General features: G+C 39.9%; 1 protein-coding gene across 9 annotated transcripts in view; it reads right to left on the bottom strand.

Moving 5' to 3' along the window:
* CTNNA2 (catenin alpha 2) overlaps positions 1-21102 on the bottom strand; it is a 784792-nt gene that overhangs the window by 669115 nt on the left and 94575 nt on the right. For 5 of the 9 annotated variants that reach the window (XM_073342914.1, XM_073342915.1, XM_073342921.1 and 2 more), the window contains 2 exons: positions 19403-19509; positions 19005-19051 (listed from right to left, as the gene is read on the bottom strand). In XM_073342914.1, coding sequence (XP_073199015.1) covers positions 19005-19051; positions 19403-19472 — 117 coding nt within the window. In that variant the 5' untranslated portion in view covers positions 19473-19509. The remainder of the gene's footprint in view (positions 1-19004; positions 19052-19402; positions 19510-21102) is intronic. The other 4 variants (XM_073342917.1, XM_073342918.1, XM_073342920.1 and 1 more) reach the window with 1 other exon arrangement.

Below are 21102 nucleotides of genomic sequence, written 5' to 3' on the forward strand. Positions count from 1 at the left end.
CCATTTCACCTTGGTATCTACTTTATTGCTGGTGTCTAGAACTAGAAATAATTTCCCTGTCCTCTCAAAGGATGAAAATAGCATCATAAATGTATTTAACCACTGAAATTCCATCACTGAACAATGACAGACTTGGCACTTATTTGAGACCATGGAGCCCAAGGGTTTGAAAAGACAGAACATATAACCATCACAGACTTTTCGTGCTCACTGGGGAGTAGTATTGTAAACTCTGAGTTCTGTATTTACACAAAGCATGTAACAATACTAGGCATTTTGTGTGTAATGGAAAAGACAAATTGTGGGAGGTAAAGACACCCCAAAATGAACACTGGCTCCAAAACCTCCCTCTGCAACTCATATCAGCCCAAAATTCTTAACACATTGTTTCAGAGAGGGGAAAGCCAACTTGGCAAATGCCCAGGGGCAGAAGAGACTGATATTTTGCTCTCTCAGAAACAAAGGAATGTATGCCTTGACTTTTTACTATTTTGTACTTGGATTAGTACAATCTTACAGACCACTATATTGCTAATTAAAACATTACGAGCCATGTATTAAAGCTTAATCACTCTGTTCTATAGAGTGCACACATATGCTTAATTTGCTGTGAAAACCTGGACAGATTAATATACATCCTCTGGAAATAACTCAGTATTCAGTAGCTGTTCAGTATGTTGGAACCACCCTTCAGGTAGCTGAAGGCTGCTATCAAATCCCCCATCACTCTTCTCTTCTGCAGACTAAATAACCCCAGGTTCCTCAGCCTCTCCTCGTAAGACATTTGCCCCAGACCCCTAATCATTTTTTGTTGCCCTCCACTGGACTCTCTCCAATTTGTTCACATCCCTTCTGTAGTGTGGGGACAACTGGATGCAATACTCCAGGTGTGGCCTCACCAGTGCCAAAGAGAGAGGAATAGTCACTACCCTTGATCTGCTGGCAATGCTCTGACTAATACAGCCAATATGCTGTAGACCTTCTTGGCAATGAGGACACACTGCTGACTCATATCCAGCTTCTCGTCCACTGTAATCCCCAGGTCCTTTTCTGCAGAACTGCTGCTTAGCCAGTCGGTCCCTAGCCTGTAGCGGTACATGGGATTCTTCCTTCCTAAGTGCAGGACTCTGCACTTGTCCTTGTTGAACCTCATCAGATTTCTTCTGGCCCAATCCTCTAATTTGTCTAGGTCACTCTGGACCCTATCCCTACCCTCCAGCACATCTACCTCTCCCTGCAGCTTAGTGTCACCTGCGAACTTGTGGAGGGTGCAATTAATCCCGTCATCCAGATCATTGATAAAGATGTTGAACAAAACCGGCCCCAGGACCGACCCCTGGGGCACTCTACTTGATACCGGCTGCCAACTAGACATCGAGCCATTGATCACTACTCATTGAGCCGATAATCTAGCCAGCTTTCTATACACCTTATAGTCTATTCATCCAATCCATATTTTTTTAATGTGCTGGCTATAATACTGTGGGAGACTGTATCAAAAGCTTTGCTAATGTCAAGATATATCACATCCACTGCTTCACCCATATCCACAGAGTTTAGTCAGGCCTTAGCTTCATACTTTGGATCTGTCTGCTGTAGTTCAATTCAAACTCATTTAATTCAGGGGGGTGGAAGCGCCCTGTGAATGGAGAGCGTGGCAGAGGGATAGGAAGGGATAGGAGCAGGAGTGAGGAGACACACTGAGACTCAGCGGGGAAGGAGCCAAATTCTGGATGAGAAGGAGGGCCCTAGGGTTCCTACCTACTCCTGGGCCCATCCCAGGGCTTTTTGGTGCTGCTCATTGTTCCCTGGCCTGGTCATGGGCCCTGTGGCTACTGCTCCAGCTCATTTGGGTCCTGGTCTTGCCTCCACCCGCAGCGTTCATGAGTTTATGCAGGGGTGATGCCTTCACAATAGGTGCTAGCCCCACTGCCTGTCCCCGGAGTTCTACCACCACTGATTTAATCTGTCATTTGAAGTCTCATGCAGTGTTGTTGTAGCTGTGTCGGTCCCAGGATATTAAAGAGACAAGGTGGGTGACCAACAGAAGTTGGTCCAATAAAAGTTATTACCTTACCCGTCTTGCCTCTCATTTGAAGTCTCAGACCTTTTCTGTTCTAAAACAGAGAGGATCCTTAAAAAAAAATATGAAAGTAGCAAAGTCAATAGCTAGGGCTTTTAGAGTAAACCATGTTCCTACCAAAAGAAATCTCTTTTGGTTTCAAAGTAGCCGGTACCAGCATATTTTATTGTTCAGATGTTTCTAGCAGCAACCAACACTTAATTAGCTGGGGTAGTCCTGTAAACCTTGACAGAGGAGACAGAAGTCTTCATCCTCCAATTCAGCAACAAGCAGAATCTGCTTTTAAGCAGCAGATCTGCAGCTGTGTAGGATAAAGCTGTAATAAAACTTAAGACAAACTTTTCATTTTCTATCCCGTCATTTTGGAGACCATTTTGCCCATTTTTTCTTGGCATTGTAAGTTCTCTCTTTAGAATGATGAGTCCTGGAGATCACTGAATGTGATATTTCCCTCAGTTAGTGGCCACACCAAAACCCAACTCTTTTCTGGGGAGCAGTACAAAAAGAAATATCAAGTCTCTTGCAACTGAGACCCAGAGAAAAGGTGCCAGTCATATTGGAGCACAGGTTTCCTTATCCCAAAAGGTATGCTAGCAGTGCCCCTGTGTGGACCTCTATCCATTATAGAAAAATGAAATGTAACCAAACTCTCCACAGAATGTACAGGTAATCCATATTCTAAATCTTTGGAACTGTCTCTGAGTAGTTAACTTTCAAGATGTATTTTACACATCTCCATGAGACAAATGCACAGGATGTACCTCAGATTCCATGTGGATGACAAACATAGTTAATACAAAGTTCAGGCTTGTGGTCTGCAGCTTGTCTTCATCTTGAGCCCTGGAGGTATCTCTCTAACAGGCTCATCACAGCCCAGTTATACAACAGAATAGTTTGCCCCTTAGGCCCAGGCTCCAGCTGAACCATAATTTGCCTCAAAGACAACAAAAAGACTATTTGACACAGCTGAACTGATATCAGTTTTTTGTTTGTTTGTTGAGGGGAGGCACATATTAAACAGACTTTACCAAATATCAGGGCAAATAATGCAATAACCTTTCTTTCTTTGGGGTGTGTGTGTGTGTGTGGAGGAGAAGGTTTTACTGAATAGTTTAAATGTTTGTTTGTTAAATTATAATATTCAGAATTTTGTGAAAGTTGAAAATTTTATTTATAAATTGACAATTTCTTAAAGGAAAAAATAACGTATATTTCTTATTCAATTATGTGGATCTATGTTATCAGTTCTATCTTCAGTTCATGTTCCATCATGCTGCAGTTTCTTTCAGAGTCTAGACTATTTTTTAAATGAAAACATTTACATAAATAGCAGGAGCTCAAGCAGTTTCTTTGTTCTGGTTCTGGTGAATGCTCAATAGCCTTTTATTTACAAGCTGGCTATGAACCAGCATTGAAAATTTGAGCAATCAGCCTTCTGTTTGTTTAGTTGCACAACATGAGCCAACAAGTCAGGTAAAATTATGGAGAAACTGTTTAAAAAAAAAAAAAGAAGCAGGTTTAAATTCCAATTTTGAAATTTGCATTCAAAACTTGCTTTCCCCCGCTATGTTTAATCGTAAAACAGTTGCCTGAAATAAAATAAATGCTTCTGTTCAACTGACATGAAGGCAATATTTATTGCACACTTTTCTAAAGTGTCCTTCATATTAGAATCTGAGTGTTCAATGAGCTGTAAATTAATTAGACATATTTAAGATTCCCATTATTCAACAAGAACATGTTAAAGTTTCATAGCACAATGTCTGTTGACCAACACAATGCAGATTTAGAGCAGACCTACATGAAGGACAAATGGTTAATCACCCTTTGAAAGATGCAGAAACCACAAATTTCCTCAAGTTCAGGTACAGAAAACATTTCTTCACAATTACAGCATAGATAGCTCTGAGCTGCAATCTTCAGGTAGAGACACTGACCACAAATGAAGTTGTAATAGGAGAGGGTTATTATCTGGATTTTAGCAAGTAGAAGAACTAAAGATTACATAAAAATTTTAGTAGGTTGCTTAAGACAAACATTTTAACATAGCTCGACTGTGTGAGTGAGTGAGAAGCAATGTTTAGTTAACATATCTAGCCAGAAGAGGACAGTTTCTGCCCACAGTTTGACCCAAATGCATTTTTTTCTGAAAGATTAAAATGAGAGCCAGCAAAGAAAGATTTGTTAGGTACCTTAAGATATGTAAATGTCAATGAAAAAGTGTACATCCAACAACAATGGCAACAGACTATTCCCAGGTAATTAGCATAGGAAAGAAAGAAATGGAAAAAATGATTGTGCAATATATTTGAATTTAAAAGAATTCTAAGTAAATATGCAGTTCTCAGGTGCATTAATGTGCATTAATGTGTTATGAAAAAAAATCTATCATTTTCCAAAAGCTTACATAGAACAACATTAACTTAATTAAGACTTCAAAGCAAGATCTGGTAGTTGGTTTATTTCTTCAGTAATCAGGATGGTTGGGTAGCTTTTCTAACTTTTAAGATAAACATTGTATGAGGTCATATAACAAATTAATGCAGTGAACAGTAATAAAGCAAATGAGATGTTTAATGTACGACAGCTCAAGCTTCATTCTCAGTACATAGCTTAGTCTCTGTGGGAGGAAGTATCTCATTTTAAATACCCTGGGTTACAAATCAAGTCTTTGGTCTCTCGGGAGTTTTAGCTACAAAATGAGATTAATATCTGTTACCATTTTCTTGCTTTATTTACACATTTTAAGGTCAGAAGGATCCATATTTATCATCCAATCTAAGCTCTCTATATAACATAGCCAATAGATTTTGACGCTGTAATTCCTGAATAGTATCGTAACTTCTGACTGAACTATATGGCTAAGGCCCTTCATTTTCAGTTTTTACCGATTTTTACCAAAAATGTCCTAGGTTTTACAAAAGCTATTATTTGTTTGTTTGTTTGAACCAGTTTTCAGTCAAATTTTGGATGCAGCTCAGTAACTTGGCCAGTTCTTAGGGAAACTCTCTGCGCCCGGATCCTTGCTCTACAAGGAGAGATGGCAGCTTGGCAACCTGGGCAGACCTCACAGGATCCTAGGGAGAAGCCCCCCAAACCCAACTCTCCCACTCTGAAAGAAGAGTTGGTGGCTTGATAACTGGAGCAGGTCCATAAGTGGAAGATATGGAGCAGGCAGCATGAGGAGATGGCACCCTCGCCTCATCCACCTCTTCTAGTTCCAGAATACTGATACTTACCCAAAAAACTGTGGAGTCAATTGTTTGCAGGGTTTTTTTTTTAAATTTTAGTAACAAACACTAAATTTACACAAAATAAAAACCAAAAATGAAGGGTGTGAACTATAGCATATATCTTAGAAACACATCCAATCTTGATTTAAATACTTCAAGAGACAGAGAATCCTCCACATAGAATTATTCCAATGGCTAATTACACCACTGTTAAAAATCTGTATTTTATTTTTAGTTTGAATATGTCTAGCATCACCTTCCAGCCATAGGATCCGGTTAGGCTAGATTAAAAAGACCTCTACTACTATGCAAAAGATTACATAGATCCTGACCAAGTGACCTCTTAACCTTCTCTTGGAAAAATAAAGTAGATTTTGAGCTTTTCTAGTCCTTCTCTCTAAGACACGTTCCCCAGACTTCATAAAATTCTTTTAGCTCTTTTCTGAACACTTTCCATTTTGTTAACATAATTTTTATAGTGTGGATACCAGAACTGGAAAGTATTCCAGGAATGGTTTCACTAATGCTGTATTACAGTGATAATACCACCTCTGTACCTGTGTTTGATATTCTCCCACTTATACCTTCAAGGATCATATTAGCTCTTAGCCACTGAATTGCATTTTGAGCTCATTGTTCAGATGTTATCCACCAAGACTCTTGAGTTCCTTTCAGAATCATAGAATCATAGAATATCAGGGTTGGAAGGGACCCCAGAAGGTCATCTAGTCCAACCCCCTGCTCGAAGCAGGACCAATTCCCAGTTAAATCATCCCAGCCAGGGCTTTGTCAAGCCTGACCTTAAAAACCTCTAAGGAAGGAGATTCTACCACCTCCCTAGGTAACGCATTCCAGTGTTTCACCACCCTCTTAGTGAAAAAGTTTTTCCTAATATCCAATCTAAACCTCCCCCACTGCAACTTGAGACCATTACTCCTCGTTCTGTCATCTGCTACCATTGAGAACAGTCTAGAGCCATCCTCTTTGGAACCCCCTTTCAGGTAGTTGAAAGCAGCTATCAAATCCCCCCTCATTCTTTTCGTCTGCAGGCTAAACAATCCCAGCTCCCTCAGCCTCTCCTCATAAGTCATGTGTTCTAGACCCCTAATCATTTTTGTTGCCCTTCGCTGGACTCTCTCCAATTTATCCACATCCTTCTTGTAGTGTGGGGCCCAAAACTGGACACAGTACTCCAGATGAGGCCTCACCAATGTCGAATAGAGGGGAACGATCACGTCCCTCGATCTGCTCGCTATGCCCCTACTTATACATCCCAAAATGCCATTGGCCTTCTTGGCAACAAGGGCACACTGCTGACTCATATCCAGCTTCTCGTCCACTGTCACCCCTAGGTCCTTTTCCGCAGAACTGCTGCCTAGCCATTCGGTCCCTAGTCTGTAACGGTGCATTGGATTCTTCCATCCTAAGTGCAGGACCCTGCACTTATCCTTATTGAACCTCATCAGATTTCTTTTGGCCCAATCCTCCAATTTGTCTAGGTCCTTCTGTATCCTATCCCTCTCCTCCAGCGTATCTACCACTCCTCCCTGTTTAGTATCATCCGCAAATTTGCTGAGAGTGCAATCCACACCATCCTCCAGATCATTTATGAAGATATTGAACAAAACCGGCCCCAGGACCGACCCTTGGGGCACTCCACTTGATACCGGCTGCCAACTAGACATGAAGCCATTGATCACTACCCGTTGAGCCCGACAATCTAGCCAGCTTTCTACCCACCTTATAGTGCACTGCCTTCCAGATTACAGACCCTATTCCAGTAAGTGTGACCTGCATTCCTTGTTCTTAAATGTTTGACCTTGCATTTGGTTACATTAAAATTGCATTGTTCAAGTTAGCCAAGTTTACTAAACAGTGAAGATTACTCTATAGAATTAAGTTGACATTATTTATCACTCCACCATTCTTTGGTGTCAATCTTTAAACTTTGCCAGTAATTATTTTTTATTTTCTTCCAGATCATTGATAAAAATATTGAATAGCATTGGGCCAAGAACAGATCTCTACAAAACTCCATTTGAACTGCGCCCCCATTGGATGATGGTTCCCCAGTACTTTTTGAAATCTATGTGTCAGCCAGTTTTTAATCCATTTAATATGTGCTACATTTTTTAAAAGCACTATACAAAATCAGTCGGAATGGCATTTGGCACTCAATCAAATGGCTTACAGAAATCTATTATGTCAACGGTGTTTCCCTTATCAACCAAAATTGTTATAGAATAAAAAATGTTATTAAGTTTCTGTGACAAGTCCAATTTTCCATTAAACCATGTTGATTTTCATGAATTAGACTCCCATCCTTTAATTCAATTAATGTTATCTGATATACCTTCCTTATTTCTGTTTATATATTTGAGATAAAAGTTGAGTTTAGGGGTTAGAATCCTGATCACTTTCCATCTTGTTCAGATCAACACTACCACAAAGTATGTGAAACACTAGTAAATCATTTTTCATACACAACAATGAATTATAAACCTAATTTTGAGTATGACATTTAATTTCACAAGACATTTTGACAAAGTTCATGGAACTGCTTTTTAGACAAGCTGAGAAAATACATTATGCACCAAAACAAACTAATTTTTTTCACTAAACATTGTAGAGCTTTCTTATTTTCTTAATTTTGTAAACCTTACTCTAAAGGCAACCTCCCTCAATTAACTGCCATTATCCATTTAAAAAATAAAATAAGAATTCAGATTATTAATTAATTTAAGAGACAAGAAAAAATATGTTTCCCCTGAAAATGGAGTTCAGGTTCTTGAACATATGTAGTAATCTAGAATAATATACATGGCATATATTTTAAAATATTAATTTACGTATTCCTTGTGGAAGATTTGAACTTGGTTGGGCAGGGAGGTGTCCATAACCTCTGTTTGCCAGAGGCTGGGAATGAGCAACAGGGAATGGATCACTAGATGATTATCTGTTCTTTTCATTCCCTCTGGGGCATCTGGCAATGGCCACTGTCAGAAGACAGAATACTAGGCTAGATGGACCTTTGGTCTGACCGAGTATGGTCGTTCTTATGTTCTCAATGTTATCCCTTTTGTGCACTTGAAATTTCATCCATAATGTTACACTAGTTTACTGTAATTATAGTAGTTACTAGTAGTGACACCTATGCTTAAAGGCTGTCTAACACTTTCCATTATAAACCTTGTTTTCAGTTACTTCTTACTTTGCCAAACTAACTGTTCAGGCTGAAATGTTATGCTGGGTGTCTGCCTCACACTGATTTTTTGTTGTTGTTGTTGAAAATTTCAGCAAAAGCAGTTAGCCATTTCCAAAAAAATGAAATTGGTGAAAATACGGTTTGCCTGTGTTAAAAATTTCTCACAACTCTTTAAATGGGAAGCTCTAGGACCTACTTATTTTGGAGCAGTCAATTGAAATTGAGCAGGAGAGTCACCCTAGTGTTAGGAAAGTGCCTTTTGCTATCTCAGTGAAAATCTGCCCAAGTTTGGCCAAATTACAAGCCCCTGTGGTATGTCTAGACTGCAGGTGAGAGTAAGCCCCTGAGCCAGAGCAGACAGACTCCTGCTAACAGGGCTCAAGCTCGTGTGCTAAAAATAGCAGTACGTGCATTGCAGCTTTGCAGGGCTGGCCTTACCATGAGGTGAACTGAGGCAGCCACCTCAGGCGACAGGCTGTGGGGCGGGGGGTGGGCGCTACTAGGACCCAGAGTGTAGGAAATTGTGTCTGCTGGTGGTGCACATGTATTCTCTCTGCTCTAGATGGACAGAGATGGTGGAGTGCTGTGCTGGAGGAAGGAGGGCACAAGAGACCTAACAGGCAGGCAGGAGAAAAGTGAGAGGGAATAACAGAAAGTAGCTGGAGCTGCAGGGAGAGAGGAGGAGGAGCCTCTTATGTACCTCTCTAGCACCCCCAGGAGCCTGGACTGATTAACACCACCTTCTCAGGGCTCTTCCTATTTCCTGCTGCTTCCCGGAACCCACCTGGGGCAAACAGGCAGCCAACTGAAATAGTAGGAGCCAGTTAGGCCCTTACGACGCTGATATCTTCCCTCACTCAGGCCCTGCTACCAGCCTGCTTATTTGTCCCCTTCAGTTGAGTGTTGAGAGCCACTATAACTGGCACAGAACAGCAGTCATGAGTGAAAGAAGAAATCACCCCTCTGGGGCAGCATTCAGAAAAAGAAAGAAAGCAAAGGAATCTTTTCTATCTAAGCAGTAAGGAGCTCTCCTGAGATACGTAGACATAAATGTTCACGGTGAGCCTTTCAGCCCCAGTGAGGATGTGAGTGGTGAGGAGATGCCTGAACTTCCAGTTAGTCAGAGTGCAGGTGACCTGGCAGCTACTGTAGCATCCATATCTCCATCTCAAATGGATGTAACCATGCATATTCCTGAAGAAAAGTGTAGATCAGAGAAGAGTGTGGTGGAGGCGCAAGAAACAGCTGCTGCTACCATAACAAAAACGGTATTAACAGTCACAGTCCTATATTTTCCCTTTATGACTGAAAGTGAATGCTCTGTAATTAATCCACTCATATTTATAATAGATGTTTTTGCCAACCATCGTCCTTTGTACAAATTTTATTACGAAGGGGAACTAGTGCCCCACTATTTGGGTGACATTACTGGAACACAAAGGCAAACTAATTCTTCTAGTTTTTTTCTAGAGTCTAAACTATTCATAATCAAGAAAGCAATTACAGAATCCTCTTATGAATGTGCCATAGTTGGGGCTGGTCCTGCTTTGAGCAGAAGGTTGGACTAGATGACCTCCTGCAGTCTCTTCCAGTACTAATCTTCTATGATTCTATGAAAACCCCCTGCATTTGGAGGGTCTAATCACCTTTCCATCACAGTTACAGGTTTTGAACCAGCTGCAGTTAGGTCTACCAGTGTTGTTGTCATCAACAACAGTGAAGGAAGTACAGAGGCCATATGGCCCGGAGTGGGGGGAGGAAGGGACAAAGGCAATACGGAGCTTAAATATGGATAACTTTTCAAACTACTAGACACCATTTATATTAAAATATTACCCAGAACTATCCGCAATCTTTATGCACCAAAGTCAACCCCCAGCTATTCGTGTACAGTTTCCACAGAAGCCAGTGGAAGCTGTACACAAGTATCCGAGCACAGAATTCAGCCCTAACTAACCTCGATGATTTTAGATTGCTTTTGGTTAAAACTCAGTCTATGGAAATAAACCTATCACTTACTTTGGTCACTATGTACTAAGGTGCATACTGTTCCTTGAGGAAGTGTTTCCAGTTATATTTATGTGTGATGTAGTATTCATAAATACAAAATTTTATAATGAAGGGAAATTGTAATAAACCTTCATAAAACAAAGAAGGCAACAAATACAGTAATTACTTTTTATTGTTAGTTGTAGAATGAGTGAGGCAGAGGAAAGACAAACATGACAACTGTAATCATCAGATAAATCTATTCAGTATTTTTCTGTAAGAAATAGAAATTCTGCTAAATTCTTCTCAATTAAATTTATTCCTAAAAAGCCCGCTTAATAACAGCAGTAATATGAAAGTCAAATGCCATGTGACATAGCATATCTATTGTCCTTTCTGGATGAAGACAAGCAATGGGGATATGGGTTCTTTAGCAAGTTCTAATGCTCTTAGATCTCTGACAGCTATGTAAGTTCTAATTAGTCTGCTAGTCCAGGGTTTCCTCATGTAAAAGCAATTCTATCGTTTCTTATGAATGCTCATGATCTGTTAATTGATTTTTTAAATCAGCTTAATAGGTTTTCCATAGTTTCTCATTTGGAACTTTAATTAACTTGTCTAAAATTCAGTTTTAATGTACCGTTTTTGGCTCAATGAGTCACTATTTTTCTTGGACATTTTTTTTTTGTTTTTGTTTCCCTTTTTAAACCCATTTTTCTATTCAACTTTTTAAATATCTATTCAAGACTTCAGTGACATTAGTTGGGTGCTCAGTGCTTTTGAAATTCAGGTCACTTATTTATGTGTCTAAATATGAACTTAAGAATCTAAATTTAAGCACCCATCTTTGAAAATTAGCCCAAGAACTTTAGGTCCAAAGAGCTGGATATTATTGTTTCTACTTTTCCAAAATGCCCCTGAAATCTTTTGCATCGTGAGCATTAAGAATATAGGCTAACATATTCAAATTTTGATGCCTAATTGAAAAATGGTCCAATTTTAGAGGTGCTGAGTATCTGTAGCACCCACTGACTTCAATGGACACAATAGATGCTCAGCACCTTTCAAGAGTCAGGTCATTATTTAGGTATTTAAATACAGATTTAGGCACCTATATTTAGAAAATATTTCTTAGTTGAAGGTACAGAAGAAAAAAGTAGTTTAAATATATTTTTGCATTGCCTCTGAGTCCAAACTTTTTGCAACCCATTCAACAATGTTCATTTCTGAAATAACCTTCCCCTGGTTCTGTAACACCAGATGCCTCTATTAACAATTGCATTGTAAATTCTGTTAAACTGAATGTATAATATGTTGTTTAAGAAAGAAATGCTTTTTGCCAGCTGTGATGAGTTTTGTTTTAGTTATTTGGGTATTCCCAGTAAAGCCTATTTTGCCTGAATCTCTTCCAATTAGTACACAAAATCACTAGTGTGTGAGTTAGGTATATTATGTATAGATCATCTGTAAAACAAAACCACAAAAGCAAGGAAAATAAATGTTAAGGCATTTAACGTGCCTTGTATTCCTCCACCCAGAGAATAACACTTCACTACTAGAACTACCACTATACAGAGCAGACAACCCACCACAATCTTAATTTTGCCTTAGTGGGATGCCAGCCTACCATCACGCCTTCCCTGGACTCCCTACTACCATAAAAAGCCAGACTTCCTGTCAAGGTTCCTCCCCCACTCTGAACGCTAGGGTACAGATCTGGGGACCGGCATGAAAACCTCCTAAGCTTATCTTTACCGGCTTAGGTCTAAAGGTTCCCCAAGGTACAAAATATTCCACCCGTTGTCCTTGGACTGGCCGCTACCACCACCAAACTAATACTTGTTACTGGGGAAGAGCTGTTTGGAAACGTCTTTCCCCCCAAATACTTCCCAAAACCTTGCACCCCACTTCCTGGACAAGGCTTGGCAAAAAGCCTCACCAATTTGCCCAGGTGACTACAGATCCAGACCCTTGGATCTTAAGAACAATGAACAATCCTCCCAACACTTGCACCCCTCCCCTTTCCTGGGAAAGGTTTGGTAAAAATCCTCACCAATTTGCATAGGTGACCACAGACCCAAACCCTTGGATCTGAGAACAACGAAAAAGCATTCAGTTTTCTCCTCTGTAAAATCAGGATAGTAGATACCTTACAGGGTAATTAGATTCAAAACATAGAGAACCCCTCTAAGTTACAAAAAAGATACATATACAGAAATAGTTATTCTATTCAGCACAATTCTTTTCTCAGCCATTTAAAGAAATCATAATCTAACATGTACCTAGCTAGATTACTTACTAAAAGTTCTAAGACTCCATTCCTGGTCTATCCCCGGCAAAGGCAGCATAAAGACAGACCCACAGACCCTTTGTTTCTCTCCCTCCTCCCAGCTTTTGAAAGTATCTTGTCTCTTCATTGGTCATTTTGGTCAGGTGCCAGTGAGGTTACCTTTAGCTTCTTAACCCTTTACAGGTGAGAGGAGTTTTCCTCTGGCCAGGAGGGATTTTAAAGGGGTTTACCCTTCCCTTTATATTTACGACACTTCCCCACTACTGTCTGTTATACACCATTCTGGAAAATCACAGTCACTCATGTCTGGGGACTAACCACAACGTAAACCAACAGTTTACCAACTTTTGGGGGAGCCAATTTTTAATTGATTAGAAATCAGAAAGCAATTCACCACTTTTCTTGAAATGACTCAGAAAATTCAAGCTTTCCTGAAAGATGACATGCTGAACATTTAGGGCAGATATGCTGTGTTCAATAAAAACAAAGAGCCTAATCTCCTGCTTTAAGTACAAAACTGAATGCAAATTTAACTATGACAATGCCAGAGTTTTCGTAGGTGCAGCGGCTGGTGATGTTATGTCTCTGCTGTCTGAGCAGAATAAAATCAGAGAAAATCAGGGGGATAAAATTCTTCTTGTTCTAAAATGACTAAGTATTTGTATGCAATAAGGGAAAGTAATTGAGCTGCTCAGTACTATTTACATAGATTGGGATTAACCAGCCCACATTTTGCCAAGAGCATACATAAGGTCTTTCATCTTGATCTTTTTATCATTTTAAATTATGAATTCACATCTTCCTCTCCCATATTGTGGTAGGGGTTTCTAACGGCTTTCTTAAGAGAGCAATACATCTAATTTTAGAGCTTTTGAAAAGGAAATGTAAGTGAATATACATCCATAACTACTAGAGAAAATGGAACACATTCATATTAACACCAAAAACTTCAATTGCCACAACAAGACATAACACAAACCTGCTGATGCTAACAAGCATTCCTGACATAAACAATTAGAAAAAAACAATTAATTAATTTCTCAAGATTAATTTGTTTGAATTTGGCTGTAGTGACCTCTCTGACACAAAGGATATAATCAGAAATTTCTAGAATAATTTCTTGCCTTAAGTTCCACCAAAATAATTGCTATCGGCCAACTTGCTGTGGTTTTTTCTTGTCGTAATTTTAATTTTAATTTAAATAAGATTAGTTCTGAAAAACCAAATGTATTTAAATTAAAAATCATATTTAAAAATCTGTTTTATTATTATTGTTATTTTAGTTATTTTATTTTATTATTTTAATAATCAATTCTTATCCACCCTGATTTCATCAATATAGTTATTCAGTGCATAACTTTTATAATTGTTATTTTCATCTATCTTTCCATAACTGTTGTTCTTTAAGATGAACTGCACATGTCCATTCCACTGGAGGTTTGTTGCATGCAATTGGAGATTCTTCCCTCAGCAGTAGCTGTTGGGGCAGCACATGTAGCTCATGCCACTGTACATATTGCCTCCAATCCCCTCAGTTCCTTCCTACCAGAAAGACTCCAGTGGAAACGGTTATCCACCAGAGAGTGAAAAGCTGAGATAGCTGTCAAATGGACTCTGATGGAACTACACGCTAGCTCTTGTTGTTTCAGGAAGAGGTGAAAGTCTAAGATACGGGAAATGGAATCTTGGACTGCGTGGATGCCTCTTTGTATAGACCAAATGGAAGATCTCTTCCATTTACCAAGCTAAGTAGATCTAGTTGAAGACTTTCTGCTATTTAAAATAATTTCTTGTACTCATTTAGAGCAATCTTGCTCTAAGACTGTCAGCCATGAAGCAGCTATCAAGTGGAGGGCATCTAGGTTGGACTGTAGATGTCCCGGTAGATGTCCCAGGAGATCACATCTTCATCTCTCGGAAGCGACAAAGGGGGTATGACCGACAGGGTTACACATCTGACTGCAGTACCAGGTGGGTGAAACCAGTACTAACAAGTAATCCCTGATCTGCCTCAAAAGCTTCAGGTATAGATGATACCTCCAAGGGCTCCTGACACTGTTGTGACACAAGGTGTGCTAGTCCTGGGATCAGTCTCAATGGGCCCTTTCTGGGCTCTGGAGTCAACAATATGTCTTGGCATGCAGACTATATATGGGGATGCCTCTTCTTTGAGTGCTCTTCAGAGTCCTTGGCTCCAATTGATGTCTTGCCTGCAGATTTCGATGTCCCCGGTACCGAGTTTTTCAAAGACTCACAAAGTCTTTTATTTGGTACTGATGAGGTGGGTCTGTCTATAGACACAGCTAGAATCGGCAGAGCACTCCTGAAAGACTTGGACATGCTCAGTATCCACTCCAAGTGGGAATGTTCCAATGGAGGGTGAAATGCAGACTCCATGACTAAGTAGTTGAGCCTGGCAGCCCTGTTCTTTTTGGAACAAGGTTTGAACCCCTCTTCAAATGTGATATTTGTCATCTACATGTGCTCCCCCAAATATTTAAGGCCGCTGGGGTAAAAGTTGCTCACCGACATAGGTTTGCCACATGAGCAACAGGCCTTGAAACAGGGAGAACACAGCATGAGTTCAGTACAGGATCGGTACCCAAATGGGCACCAGAGACTGCACATCACTAAGAACTAAACTAAACTTACTCTAATCTCTAGCTATATACAAAATACACTACTCTATACTAAACTAACATGACAGATACTATAAATACAAGAAGAGAGGGAAGACTTTCAAATGCAAAGATAACAGCTCCAACAACGGTCACTGGTGGCAGGAAGGCACTGAGGGGAGTCGGGAGCTGATTGGGCCTTTATACTGGTGTGCAGTGGCAGGTACCAGAGGGCACTTGTGCTGCCCCAATGGGTACTGCTGAGGGGAAAATCTCTGACAATCATGCACGAGGCATGCACACACCTACAGTGGAATAGACAAAGGCAATCACTTTGAGAAGAACTTGAATATTTTAGCCTACACTCTTTTTCAAAAGGTCCTATATCATTTTCAATGTGTCTCCTACGATTCCATTTTAGTGGGAGCAAAGGGCTGACAACATTGACCATGAGATGTCACAGGAACAGAATTCCACAGGAAGACTTCCATACGTGGAAAGGAGATGGATCATCACTGTCAAACAAATTCAGAAGCAATCATTTTTGTGTAATATGTTTCTGTTAAAAATAAACGTACTGTGCTCAGAACATTTCATACTAGCAGGGCCAGTCATAAGCAAAGCAGAAAAGACCAAAAAAAAGTATGTGAAAACTGATGAAATATTCTTATAGCAAGAGACTTAAGAAGCTCAATTTATCTGGTTTATCAAAAAGAAGATTGAGCAGTGGCTTTATTATATCCTTTACAGGGAGAAAATACCAGGATTAACAGGATCTTTTATCTCCCTGAGAAAGGTATAACGAGAACCAATAGCTGACAGATTCAAATGATAAAGATGGCACTTTAAAAAAGAACAGTGAGAATGATTAACCACTGGAACAAATTACCAATGGAAGCAGTGAATTTCCCACTTCTTGAAGTCTTCAGATCAAAAGTGGATGCCTTTCTGGAAGATATGCTTTAGTCAAACACAAGTTAGTGGACTCAAAACAGGGTGGCTGGTTTAAATTTTGTAGCCTGTGTTATACAGGAGGTCAGAGTAGGTACTCTAAAGGTTCCTTATGGCCTAAAAAATCTATGAAATCAAGAAGTTGCTTACGGACCATCAGAGACTCTGAAATGTACAAACTGGTTCAATTTTCCCCTCCTGAAGCTAGACAGTGCATTGCCTCCCACTCTCATCTTGTTGCTAAACTATGAAAAAAATCAACATGTTGCTGCACTCAGCAAAATGGTGGTGGACTTCAGGGCACATGTTAGTTTCTATTGTTGGATAAAATGATGTTACAAAGTCACGTATAATTATTTATATTATGTACATTGGTCTTGCTGATCTTAAGCCCATCAACACCAAACCTGACCAAGGCAAATGCAGAAACCTGTGTATAAATCACTAGTCCCAACCAAACAGGAGCTTTACTGTTTTCGTCTGAAGTCTTCAACCATCCTCTCAGAGACCATGGAACTTTTCCCCTGGCAGACTTTTCACCCTTTAGTAAAGGCTACTTTCTGCTGACCTATTACTGCCTAACAGAGTCAGCCTGCTATAACTTCGCCTGACTTCCCTCTCTATCAGCAGGACCAGAGCGAAAGATAACTCATAACCTAATTTGTCACCCCAACTCAGCATGTTAGGATCTTGCAGATTTTAAAAGAGCCCTCCACATTGGCAGCAGATTTATCTGTCTAGGTTTGTCAGGAGAGTTCATTAACATGTTAAATGAAAGCCACACCCATGTGACATTCCCCTGGTGTTATCTGGACCGGTGATCTGCTAGGTCACTCCAATCCTCAACTCCGGGAGCCAGCCTTACCCTGCTCTACTGTGAGAACCCCCACTCCCAGGTTGTTCTCGCACAGCCTCAAGCATGTAAGCTGCTCCCAGCTACATGAGTGAACACTTTTGGCCAGCCCCTGCTTGGATTGTGCAAGCAAATGATGCTAGCCAATATTTCCAGCCCCAGACACAAGCCTATTTCCCCTTGTTTTTTCCTACCCCCCCCCCCCAAGACGTTCTTGTTAAACCCTTGATTTGTGCTGGAAATGGCCCACCTAGATTAACATACACAATGTAAGGAGAATGGTCACTTTGGATAAGCTATTACCAGCAGGAGAGTGAGTTTGTGGGGGGGGGGGGTGTGAGAAAACCTGGATTTGTGCTGGAAATGGCCCAACTTGATTATCATACACATTGTAAGGAGAGTGATCACTTTAGATAAGCTATTACCAGCAGGAGAGTGGGGTGGGAGGAGGTATTTTTTCATGTTTTGTGTGTATATAATAAGATCTTCTACACTTTCCACAGTATGCATCCGATGTAGTGAGCTGTAGCTCACGAAAGCTTATGCTCAAATAAATTGGTTAGTCTCTAAGGTGCCACAAGTACTGCTTTTCTTTTTGCGAATACAGACTAACACAGCTGTTACTCTGAAACATGTTGGAGTGTCCAGTTATGCCCACTGTATGCTGCAAGCTTATATGAGCTTGTCAATTTAACAAAGACATTGATATGTACCAGGATTGTTAACCCAAGGGGAGTCTCTGATCACTTCAAACCAAAAACGCTGCTTCAGGTAGAACAAACAAACAAATGTATTAACTACAAAAGATAGATTTTAAGTGATTATAAATCAAAGCACAACAAGTCAGATTTGGTCAAATGAAATAAAAGCAAAACACATTCTAAGCTGATCTTAACACTTTCAGTGCCCTTACATACTTAGATGCTTCTCACCAAAGGCTGGCTGGTTGCCCTTCAGCCAGGCTCTCCCCTTTCATCAGCACTTCAGTCACTTGGTGGTGGTGTCTGTAGATGGAGGTGGAAGAGAGATAGCATGGCAAAGTTCTCTCCCTTTTATCATGTTCTTTCTTCCCTCCTGGCTTTGCCCCCCCGTTCAGAGTCAGGTGAGCATTACCTCATCCTAGTCCCAAACTGACCAAGGGAAAGGGGGTGACTCACTCGAGAGTCCAACAGATCCTTTGTTGCTGCCTAGTCCAGTGTCCTTTGTTCCTGTGAGGCTGGGCTGGGTTTGTCACATACGTGCCCTGATGAAATGTGAACTGCCCCTCTACTCCTGGAGAGTTTTGCCTGGGCTTGTTTTAAGCCATGAAGACACATTTTCAGCCGTATAACTATATGCATGAAATTACAACCTATAACATTACTATAACAACAATGCTCAGTGCATCATGAGCCTTCTGAAGACACCCGACATGACAAACTTTGCACTGGATATCACACAATCAAATCATAAGGATGAACACGGTGAGAACATGGGGGTACAGAGTGACATAACCCATTTGATCACTTCATAAATCTCAAAAGGTCATGTAGCCAAGGTTTACCTTATCCTGGGTTGTCAAATGTAATTTGAAGAAAAATATAAAATACCTTTTTGTCCCAACATATAAAGGGCAAAACAAACATATTACTGGTGGCAGCAATTTTGCTGGAAAGTGACATCATTCAACATGAGCAGTATGGGAGCCTCATATAAAAAAGATCATTTAAAAATAGAATTTTTGTTTAATATCAGTTTTACTTTCACTGTAGAAGCCAACATTAATCTCAAAAGAAAGCCTACCCCTTGTCCTTCAGACCAGTCCCCAAGGTCCACCTCTGCCATAATGTCTGTAAGAAAACTGCCAATTAATAATGACGTAAGGGACAAAAGGGGATAGTTGGCATTTACTTTATATATAATTGTTAGAAGAATAATTGCAGATTGTCATTATCTATTATAGCTATATAAAATTGTATTTGTCTGATTTTATTCCTCTCCCACGATTTTTTTTATGACATTTGTCTTAGACTGCAAAGACTCTAAAGCAAGAACTCCTGAATGTGTGTTTGCACACTGCCTCGTGCAAGGAGACTGCCTGGGAGCCCTTTAGCACTACTGTAATAAAGAATAACCATACATTGAGATATAGCATCACACTCAAGACAACAGCTAACTACTGTACAAAAAAATCAACTTACCTGTGTAACAAGGGGTTCCAAGAGCCTCTCTACTGTAAGAGTCCTGATTTCCAAACTTTTTGGGTCCCATTTTAAAATGATAGGTGAAGTTGCAGAAGTCATGCTCCCTAGAAGAGACAAAATCACATAAACCTATGTAAATTATTCAGTCTGTGTATTTTTAGATATTACATAAAAAGGAGTACTTATATATTCTATGCACACAAGATATACAGCAAATATTCCTGCATCACTTATCTACCTCCCATATGTACACAAGACCCACAACTAATTTCACAAAATGTTTGAATTAATTCACAAGGTCCCTTTCCCGCTACATCCTCACTGAACTCCTTCAACACCCACTTTTGTCATGCTGCCTACATTTGATCTAGTTGCAGTGCTGCCAACTCTTGCAATTTTATCATTAGTCCGGCAATATTTGATGTTTTTCTCAAAGCCTCTGCTCTTGGAAAAATGTAATTATGTGAACATCTCAGCATTTATTTACAAAACGAAAAGGAAGTGTACAGCCTCCACTACTGCAGAGAACAGCTTGAAGATGTGAACCATAAAGGCTCAAAATCCAGAACACTTATAAAAAGAAACAAAATGTATTATTTTTAAAAATCTCATGATTTGGTGGGGAGAGGCTAACTCAGAATTTTTGAAGGTTTGGGGTTAGCAGTACTATGTTGACTTGTATAAAAGCTAACCATTTGTTGTTCCTCTTCCTCTAACCTCTGTCTACCTAGCTGTCTTTAGACAGTGAGCTCACTGGGTTAATTTCTGAAAAGTGCCTAGCATAGCATGAGCACTGTCACATAAAAATAATAAATAATAATAAAAGTAGCAATAATAATGTTTTACAATGTCTTGTATAGCTGAGATCAGAATAATACCTTCTATATTTAATTAACCCGGACATTTAAAATGGTTTTCTTAATCCAAACTAATTACTGCCTACACTAAACCACAGAGGAATGTATTTGAGTAATATGAAAGGCATGTTATAATTTACAAAAGCAGAGGCATTCAGGCACATACCCTGAAATGTGCAATCCATAGCACGTACTTAGTACTGTAAGTATTGCCTACCACCAGACAACATCTGATGGAGGGATTTGTAATAGGAAGGACTTGCCCTGTATGATTCAGGAGAGTTGCCGTGCCCATTAACTACCACTCAGAACCATAGGTAGGTAAATGCAGATCAAAGGCATTTCACAAGAGACAAAGAGATATTTATCTTGTCCACACACTACCTAAAATATATCATAAGCCAATACAAAAGCAGAGTGTAATACCACAGAACCTAACTAATCCATGCTCCTTATAATTTGCAGATGCAAAAAGAGTCCTCTCTTCTCTCTTGTTTGCAGACATTTTGCAAACTGAATGTTGGTGTGAGCATTTGATCAAGATACTTACAGGCTACATCTAGTGATGCTTAAACCCATATTGGTCAGCTCCAATGCGGTCAGACAGGTACTAACAATGAACCCTTAAGAGTTTACTTTTTTACACCCTGTAACAAGCAAGTGTTGTCATTGCCAATTACTGAATTCAACCAAAAAGCAATTTGAGACAGTTCATGATTATTTCTAATCTTAATCCAGATAAGATTTACAACCTCCTTTCTCCCCAAGGCCTTTCCTCCCTATTTCTTTCCTCCTTCTTGCTGATCAACAGTTTTTCCTTTGCACCTAAATTCACAGTGG

The sequence above is a fragment of the Lepidochelys kempii genome, chromosome 4 (assembly GCF_965140265.1).
Source record: "Lepidochelys kempii isolate rLepKem1 chromosome 4, rLepKem1.hap2, whole genome shotgun sequence".
Taxonomy (NCBI): Eukaryota; Metazoa; Chordata; order Testudines; family Cheloniidae; genus Lepidochelys; species Lepidochelys kempii.